We start from the raw sequence: 10,015 nt of genomic DNA, 5'->3' as shown, positions 1-10,015 counted from the left end.
AACTACCATAGCCGTCTGGTGAAAATAAAGTGAAATGGTCAATTTGAGCGAGTGAGTGAGTGAATGAGCATGAGATAAAGTACTTTTTCTATATACATGTAAAAGCTACATTGACCGAACCCCCATCAACTCCCGGTAGGGGTACCTTCTATATTTGATGTACTATGCCGCACTGAAGGGTCGATTTTAGTGAAAATTTCCCTAGCCAAGGGTCTGATATTTTTAGATTGTTCAAAATTCTCCCAAGTTGGTTTAATTTACCAAACTTCCTCTACCCAAAAGTGCATTTTCGAGATTGGAGTGCCCATGCCAAGTGAATGTCCAGCGACACACACACCCCTGTATTTTGTTTATAAGTGCCCCCCCCCCCTCCAGACATCTTCTCTTTGTCTTCCCGGGGTCGATGACCTTCACGTAGTCGGGTACCGGGTTGATCTATAGCTCAAGTGTTTTCTTAGCAAGCGATCTTTTTTATAAACACATATTACATTATTGCCCATATTTTAGCCGATTTCTCTTGTAATACTTTTTGGTGGAATCGAAACCCTTCTTTTACCTCATGTGTAAACCCGGAAATAATGACATCCTATTTTACGTGGTTTTGGCATTTGCATTGAAGGCTGTACACCCTGTTACACATACCGAGCGTGCCAAATCACAGAATAAATTCAAACTCCCCCGAAATAATAACGAACCTGTAAATCTTTTTTTTTAAAGAAGTAAATTTTGGGGTTTTTTCCGCCCATTATCTGCGTAATTATTTTGAATTGATTACATGTAACAAAGCATTCTTTTTCACCATGTCGTTGGAAGTGGCAGTATGTCGATCATCTCAATCTAAACTGAGCATGACGTCAACCCGACTTTCCGTGTTATGATACACATAGTAGTAGTACATGCTGCATCAACAGAAAATAATGTAACGCGTCTGGACAAAAATATACAAGGAAAGAAGGCAGAATACTATTCAAAATGGTGCCGAAACAGATTTTTTGGATCATGAGTTTCAATTGCAAAAGGGTATAACAATGCTGATGGTCTGAAAGGGGAGCCTTGAAATATTTTGCTCTTGATTTGTGGTTCCTTGCACCAAATGAAACCAACATTAGCAAAAATGTACTGCCGCTTCAACATAATAATGTATACTTCATTTAGCTATATTTAATTGTGCGGCAAATGGTGAGTATGCAGGTAAGTATGTAGCTCGCGCAGAGGGTCAATGACTACGCATGCGCGTTCTATGAACTCAGACTTGCGCTATTTTGGCCAAACTGGCGACTCCAAATTTTGAATCACACCGTTTCTCAATGAGCGACAAACAAGTGAATGTGTCAAAATTATTCACTGTTTAGGAGTTATCTCTGATTTTAGGATAATAATAACCTAATAGGGTAACCAAATGCAACCATTTCTGGGCATTGCCTAGTTATGATATTAATTGAGATATTGAAGACCATTATTCTAGGTATTCTATGCTTTTGAATTGTGAGTTATAGGTGACCGAGTGGTTACACTACTCGTAAAACCAGCAACAAAAATCGTCGTTTCCGGTGTACCACCATTCATTCCCAACCAATCTATCGAACACGAATTATCAAGATTTGGAAAAATCGTAAGTGCCGTTAAATCCATTCCACTATAGGATGTAAAACTGAGAGCCTAAAACATGTAAAATCATTCCGAAGACAGGCATACGTTCTACTCGACAACGATCTCAACGGAATTGTAGATGGGCCAACCTTTATCCAGTTTGAAGACAGAAACTATAAAGTTTATTTATCGACAGACGAAATTAGATGCTTCAAATGTAAGCCAAAGGGACATATACAACGCAACTGCCAACAAGAACAAACATCACCCGAAAATAAAAGTGAAAATAACCCCAACATGATCACCATTAACCAAGATGAATATCAATAATAGGTTGTAAATGACAATAACGCACATTCCAGTAACACCGATCAACATATGAATAATACAACAGAAAATACCAACAACACCCGATCAGTTGTCAACAACGTTACAGAACAAGTGATGAACACTGGTCATTCAACCATCAAACGATCATGCCAACAACGTTAACCAAAAGACCACTCGTGACAATATACTAAACAACGATACCGCGTTAACTTTTATTTAAACTATTTACCATGATATTAGCAGGCAGATTGATATGGTGCTGAAAAGCACAATTGTATCACCTTTGCTAGTAGCCCTCAGCCCGTCCTCTAGAACAACTTTATTGAAATTTGAAATTATTAATCAACTCATTAATTTGTAATTCTGGTAAAAAATAAAGAAAGCAAATCAAATTTCAAACATTCACTAGCAATAGTAATATGTGCAATTTTACAAATTGTGTATAAACTTGGCGAACTTACTATTAATACTAATAACTAGATATAGTTTACAGAAGATGAAACGAATTCTTTGTTTTTACCCCAGAACCAGTTTTCTGATGCAACTGTTAGTAATTTATCATTAAATTATCACTAAATTATCACATATATATATATATTTGTAACGCCATTACTTCTCAAAATTCTTCATCGAATGGATACGGCTGTCCCACTTTTACCATCTCTCCATTAACCTGGGGGAAAAGAAAATATTTGCAATATACTACAAATTAGCTGAATCCCCATGACAGTGCCTGAGAGGGCATATATCTGTGTACGTATTGTCATACACGAAAGATTCGTCGTCGATACTCGTCGATACAAAAATTAGTTGTTCTCGTTGCTTAGTAATGAATTTGCATTGGTTTCGATTAAATGGTAAGAAGTATGGGAAATATACTGGTTTGCATTTGCCAAACAGCCATTTGCGCTTTCCGATCCCCGCTATATTGCCAATTGCTAACTAACATATATATATATTGTCCATATGGATTTTAAAATAAAATACTGAATTGTTAGTGAGTTAGGGGGGTCGTTTATGTCACAGGCAGATTGTTTACCATTACCAACCCAAGGATCACTAAAATCTGAGACAATTTATGTCCGTATTTTGTTTGTCTTTAGAACGCCAAATGAATTATTTCTTTTTAAATATTATTTTTGATGATAAAATAGTACCCCGACAACTTATTCAACTTTCAAATATTGTAAATATACCCTAATGCGTTTACTCGTGCTTTGTCATTTTGAAACGTCTTGCAAGGGATTGTGGATAAAGACGAACAGGAAAGGACGTCATAATTATGCAAAGGTTCATCAAGCAGGTTGGAATATGCGCAATTATGGTATTATCACCTTCAAAGTGTAATGGGAGATGATACACAATATTTTCCGCCTAATTGATCTTACGAAGGTCCTCTACCCCATTTATCCAAAGTAAATAATACTGTAGTAAACAACTATTGTTCAGATCACTTTCTTACCCAAAGAAAGAATTACAAAATATTTACAAACCTCTACTTTGAGGTGACCCACTCGTGACGTTTCGCCTTTGTGTAAATCCTCAATAGTTTGCATATCTTTGTCAGTGAGATTAAAGTCGAATAGCTGTAAAATATATATATGTAAATAATGTCAGTAATAAACAGTGATGGACATTAATATTGTGCAACCGTTACCGACATGTTAACACATATAGGTAAGTCTCACTCGTTCCTTATGCATTTCTAAGCACATACGTGCACGTACGTACGTACGCACGCACGCACGCATGCACGCACGCACACACATACATACATACATACATACATACATACATACATACATACATACATGTGTCAAATTATGTACGAAGGATTATCGAATATATAGTTTATAGTTCATGTCCATTCCTCGTTACCGTGATGACCGCATCCCTTTTGTAAAATAATAATTACAAAAATGACCTAATGTATGTCTGCGACCACTAGCTATTAAATTCCCCTAAATTGTATGGAAGAACAATTACAAACAAGTATGACATATTCGACAATACCTGTATATTCTCAGCAATTCGTGCGGGATTTTGACTCTTTGGTATGACGGTAACACCTCTTTGTATTTCGAATCTAGGGTACAATATTCAAAAATATTTTGTAAAAACAAAATTACTTTGATAATTTACTAGCTAAAAATTGTTGAATACCTTTAAATTTCAGAGTTGATACCTTATCAGTAAATTGCTGATACTTTATGACAATACCCCCAGGATGCCTTTACTACGTTATCAGTTACAACTACGTTCTCGTATAATTGATAAGTTAGCTGTTGATTATTAATTGGTTAATGTTTTACCGTGTTATCGAGTTGAGACATGTGTATATCAAATAATTTTATAAGATAAGTGTAATTTTATAAGATAAGTGTAAGTGTTTCTATGTTTAAATGTTTTTACAGCCTCACTAACTGTAACTGGTACATTTTTTTGAAATATTTTGTTAAAGGTAATAATAATGTTGGTTTTCATAGAGCACTTTCCCACCCAGTCTGGGTGCTCAAAGCGCTTTATATTATAATTATTACTCCTGGCTCGGATCCATAACGACACAACGGCCCTTTATATTTCCTCAACTTCCAGGGGAGCATACAATCCATTGCAGTCTCTATAAGCGCATAGGATTAAAGCATTCACATTGCAACCTCTATCCTACCAAGTCTGCAATTATACAGCTGGGTTGACTGAGGCAAAGTCATGGTTCAAATCTTGCCCAAGGACTTTAACCACTCAGATACACACGGCATTGATGAGGCTCGAAGTTCGAACCTAGTACCTGTAACCTACAGATTCCAAACGGGCAACTCTAACCATTCGCCCATCGACATACAATAACTTACTCGTTATATCGTACACCCTGAACGGTATATTGAACAATTTTATTTTGTAGCCGTATGCATGATATGGTAAAATAAATCAAATCAAATTTATTTTTGGATCCTCTCGCAAACATCAACGCCCTCATACAGGCTAAACGGTAATCACGATTTCAATCTATTACTGCTTATGGATAAGATTAATGACTAATTATAGGTATTTTAACAATTTTCAGGGAGATACTACTGATTGAAACAGGTGCAATTTGAACCACAGGCACTCGACTCGAGATCTACGGATAATGAAAATGATAGACAGTTTACAAACTAAATTTCTAATGTTTCCTGTGTATGTGTATGCCATGTTGTGCGTCGTAAACCCCCATCCCTACCGCGTGATGATAGCTATGACTGATGTGGCCATATGGAAAAGAAATTAAAGAAATAATTACAGATGACATCTTACTTATCTGAACGTAAAACAATGTACAACGACGTCGTGTATTACAAACTTGTATGATAGAAAATTTAGACCTCCAGGACCCATTTTTATGTCTAAGCTTTAATATATTCAGAAAACACTCGATACTTCTTTATATTTTGGGATTTTCATATTACGGATCCATGTAGTGAATATTTGCCCCTTCACATGCCTTTCACGTCGGTCACTTGAAATATCAAAATGATATATGACGGTATTTACAAATCTCGCCATTCCAGCTCAAATTTACATATATTATATTTACCTCTAGCTCTGACTAGTTTGTAAGAGATGACATTGGTCCTGTTTGTAAAAGATTGTTCTTTTAAATAAATAGTAATACCCTAGCGAGGTCGTACAGAGTAATATTTCGCAATACATACATTATATTTATAACCAAAATACCTCATCATACATTACCACAATTTATGTACAGTAGCCTGAGAACATTTTGTTATGTCGCCAGACAAGAGTAAAAACATTTCGGATTAAAATATATGAAACTGAGAGATTCGAACAATTTGTGGCAATGGATAACTTGATAATACAAAGGCCGAAGTCAATTTGTAGTTGTATTTATTTTTATTGAGCAAATATTTGTATTTTTGAAGGTAGACGTATTTAAACATCTACCGTTTTAGTTAGATAGACTAAGTCAATAAAGTTGAGATGGTTCGACTAATTCGCTGAACTCATGACACGGCACTCAAAAAAACACGACCTGCTTACGCGAGTTGCCTTCATTCTGGTGTCACTATTACACACAATTGTGTGGTAATATCGAATTTACATGTTACATGTTACTTGAAAATATCTCAAACCTGTGTGAAATTCGGTGTGAACGGTGATTTAGTAGTTGAGCAAGTCGTGAGAGGCTCGCCTGTTTGCCTTATCATATCGCTTGTCAAACGAGGTGACCTTCGAGGGTCAAATCCCCTGCTTTCTACCGAAAATCTTGAACGGACTTTTTTTCTTACTATAGTTATTTGAAGTACACAAGAATCCATTTATTTTGTAAAATTTGTAAATTTTGGGCGAAAAAAACCCACAAATGGTCGAAAAACCGGGCCGAAATTTATTACCACAAGGTCAAGTGTGCGTTACGAAATCGCTAAAAATCAGCATATCAAAATTGATCCTTGTAGCACGGAGGCAGAAATATCTGTCGAGATTTTGGTTTTTCTAGTATCTAAAATGATGAACTGTTGTGAAAGTTACGATGAGTTGAAAATACCCCAAAATACGGCTGGTGAGCACTGAGCCAGCCAAGTGTACACAATGTAGGCTCAGACCGTACTGTGGTATCACAGTTGTTTTTTTACCCATCATGCCCTGGACCCCTTCCAGCCTCCTCTGCTCAAAATATAAACTTGTCACTACACCACCTACGGATAACATTGACTACTAATTACCAGATACAATGTCTTTTGACATCTGCAGCCAACAGGCAGGTTTGTGGTCGGATGTTTGTAATAGAGTCGCCCCTGCCTCAAACATGGGGGGTTAGCTGTTGTTATGTGCCCCTACACTTGTAGTGAATGATGTCTGCTCTCCCTCCCTCCCTCCCTCCCTACCACTGGGTTTCAACTTGCCCACCAGCCCACTGTCAACCAAATATTGTGAATGATTTATCACCCCCCCCCCCCCAACGAGGAAAACGTTTGTGCTTTCCACTATACCAACAGTCATTCTAACAGACACAATGAGTGCCCTCTCCCACTGTATCAGAATCAGGCCTTCACTGCTACAATTCATACTTGTTTCCTTCCACCCTGCTAACGTCTGAAGAAAAATACCCATCCTGAGAAAAATTGCATAAGAACAGCTTTTTGCAAGTTAAGAACAGTTTCGTTGATCGACTGCACCTAGCCTTTCTCTTAAGTAATTTACAAATTTTATAGTGAAATTATATATATATGTATATTCACTATATATATGCAGAAATTGCTCAAAGTAAAAAAAGAATTGAATATATATATATATATATATATATATATATATATATATATATATATATATATATATATATATATATATTCCTTTTGTTCGGATATGCGTAGTTAATTTGCTAGCATTCGTGTGTTTGTCATACCTTGAGTGCTAGATGCACCGAAACGTCGCTTGTTAGTATTTTATTTGGGATTGGAAGTAAGATTGACTTCGTAAACTTCTACCTGTTCATCACCATCATATATATATATATATATATATATATATATATATATATATATATATATATATATATATATATATATATATATATATATATATATATATATATATATATATATATATAGGAAGTCAGTGGTAAGATTTGTCCGTAGTACAGTGCTCGATACGTCTGCACGCAGAGCGGAGTATATGTACACCAACATCTCCTGACGAGTGATTTACTCACGAAACAGGCTTGTAGAGACGAAAAACCCGACTTGATTTTCTTCTACCCTCAACATATATATATATATATATATATATATATATATATATATATATATATATATATATATATATATATATATATATATATATATATATATATTTGGTTATATATATCTTTGGTTACTTAGAGCCTGGTTTAAAGCGAATTGACCATTACCTCAAGGCAACTTGTGCTGGGGTCTTGTTATACTTTTTGCCTATAGACTTCAAGATTGGGTCATGCAAAATATCTGCTTTTACTTGATGATAACCAGTTGGCGCGCCAAGAGGACTGTATGCAGTGACAACAATTCCCTTCTTTTGGCAAAAAGTGATGAGCTTGGATTGGTTCAAATAAGGATGTACCTCAACCTGAAATGACGAATAGTTCATGTTCTGAATATTGAATTCATATATAAATAAAGTTCGAAAGATCAAAAAGCGCTAGCTCAATGACATGAACTAAGTAGCAACAAGAACTGATAAAATTTGCCTTTTAGTATAATGTAATCATTATGTTATAATTTCACAGAAATCTAACATTAGCATCACCTGTACAATCACCCGAATCGTTAAACAATATAAAAGTGTTGGTAATAAAAACGTAGTGATATACGCATCTTACCTGTAATACCGCTGGTTTTATTCTACAGTTTTCCAATATTTCATCAATCTGTTTGCTGTTAAAATTAGCCAATCCAATATGCATACAAAGTCCTTCATCTACAAGTGTTTCCATGGCGGCCCACGTGTCAAGAAATGAGACGTCACTGCACATAACACTATCGTCAGGATGTCTCGGAACAAGACCAGATATGTCGTTCGGAGGGCAATAATCTGGTGCGATATTCCTACAAATTGATATAGAAAACAATTTTGATAATAACCTAATATAAACATGAAATAAAGTTGGTATGGGGTACCTTATTTATTCTAATTAGCAACACTCGCTATTGTTCACTGGATGCCACAATTTATTTTTATTAGAATCCAGAAAGCTATTCGATCGAAGGGATTACCTTTGTCACTGATAAGCAATTCACTTATAATCTTGAAGTTCCTTATACAAACTACTACAAAAGTGAGGGAATCATTAGAACCTGCTGACTGTATATTCATGCACATCAATCATGTCATCAGTGTATATTCGCTTACTTATATGGAACAGGCCAATGCATCAAAAACAAATCCAGGTAGTCCAATCCAAGATCTTTCAATGTTTGTTGACATGCAGGTTTAACATCTTCAGCAGCATGCATAGTATTCCATAGCTTGGAGGTGATGAACACATCTTCTCGTTTAATATCCTTGAAAAACATAGATAGAAGAGCAATGATTTGTTATAAAATCAGCTATCTTGCTCAATCAAAGATGTCTAAGTATTAAAAGCAGGAGGTATGACAGGGAGTTGTAGGTAAAAGTAAATTTCAAGGAAATATATAGGTTTTGTTCTCATGTGATTTTCAAAGAAATCACCTTCTTAGAACTTAAAAATCTTCGTTTTTTTAGTTTAATTGCGACCGATACGTTTTTTATGTGAAAATTTTTTCCACGACAAGAACCGATAGCTAAATTTGACATAATTACTCAATTCTCACTGCATTTTTTTCTTAGCACCCTCTCCGAATAAAACCACGAATAAAGGTATAATAATGTGATTATACACGTGAAACAAATAAACAAACAAACAAACAAACAAACACAAATTAATAAATAGATAATAAATAAGTAAATAAATAAATAAGTAAGTATATATATATATATATATATATATATATATATATATATATATATATATATATATATATATACACATACACAAATAAATGATAACATTTATGTACGTGTTATTAAACCTGCTGTGTGCATGCTAACCTTCCCAACACGACCTTTCAGTGCTCTGCCGATTTCTTCTTCAGTCTTGTAAGCCCATGCACAATCAAAGTGACGGTATCCACAGTTTAAAGCTGCATTCACTGCATGTTCCATGACACCAAGTTCAAAGACTGTCCATGTACCAAGGCCAACCATTGGTAATGTAGCACCAGTGTATAGCTCCATTGATGTTGCCATAACTGTAGGTGAATAGTACATTTATTTGTATTATTACGAATGTTAGGGAAATTAAAAATAATTTAAATAATTTAAAAATGGAGACTCCCTTATAATGTTGTGTACATATAGTGGGCAATTGGTGTCGGTGACAATAAACGAACTTTTGTTGTAATGTATCAGGAATGACACAGCTTACAAATCATCACCATTTTGTTTTATTGGAAAAAGCCCACTAATTAAATCGTAGGACCATTCTACGTGGTACGTGTACATAGTGTAGCTGACGAATAGTTTGAATGTATCACCTATATGT

General features: G+C 35.2%; 1 protein-coding gene across 1 annotated transcript; it reads right to left on the bottom strand.

The window, feature by feature from the left end:
* Positions 1–2,536: 2,536 nt before the first annotated feature.
* LOC144436520 (aldo-keto reductase family 1 member A1-A-like) lies at positions 2,537–9,720 on the bottom strand. The gene is made up of 7 exons (XM_078125328.1): positions 9,523–9,720; positions 8,803–8,954; positions 8,273–8,498; positions 7,826–8,019; positions 3,934–4,006; positions 3,414–3,506; positions 2,537–2,593 (listed from the first exon to the last, which is right to left on the bottom strand). Exons 1-7 carry the CDS (start codon positions 9,718–9,720, stop codon positions 2,537–2,539), a joined length of 993 nt encoding a protein of 330 aa, XP_077981454.1.
* Positions 9,721–10,015: the final 295 nt, after the last annotated feature.

The sequence above is a fragment of the Glandiceps talaboti genome, chromosome 6 (genome assembly GCF_964340395.1).
Source record: "Glandiceps talaboti chromosome 6, keGlaTala1.1, whole genome shotgun sequence".
In the NCBI taxonomy this organism is placed as follows: Eukaryota; Metazoa; Hemichordata; class Enteropneusta; family Spengelidae; genus Glandiceps; species Glandiceps talaboti.
Note: the sequence above shows the minus strand (reverse complement) of the source record. Positions and strands in the feature narration are given on the sequence as shown.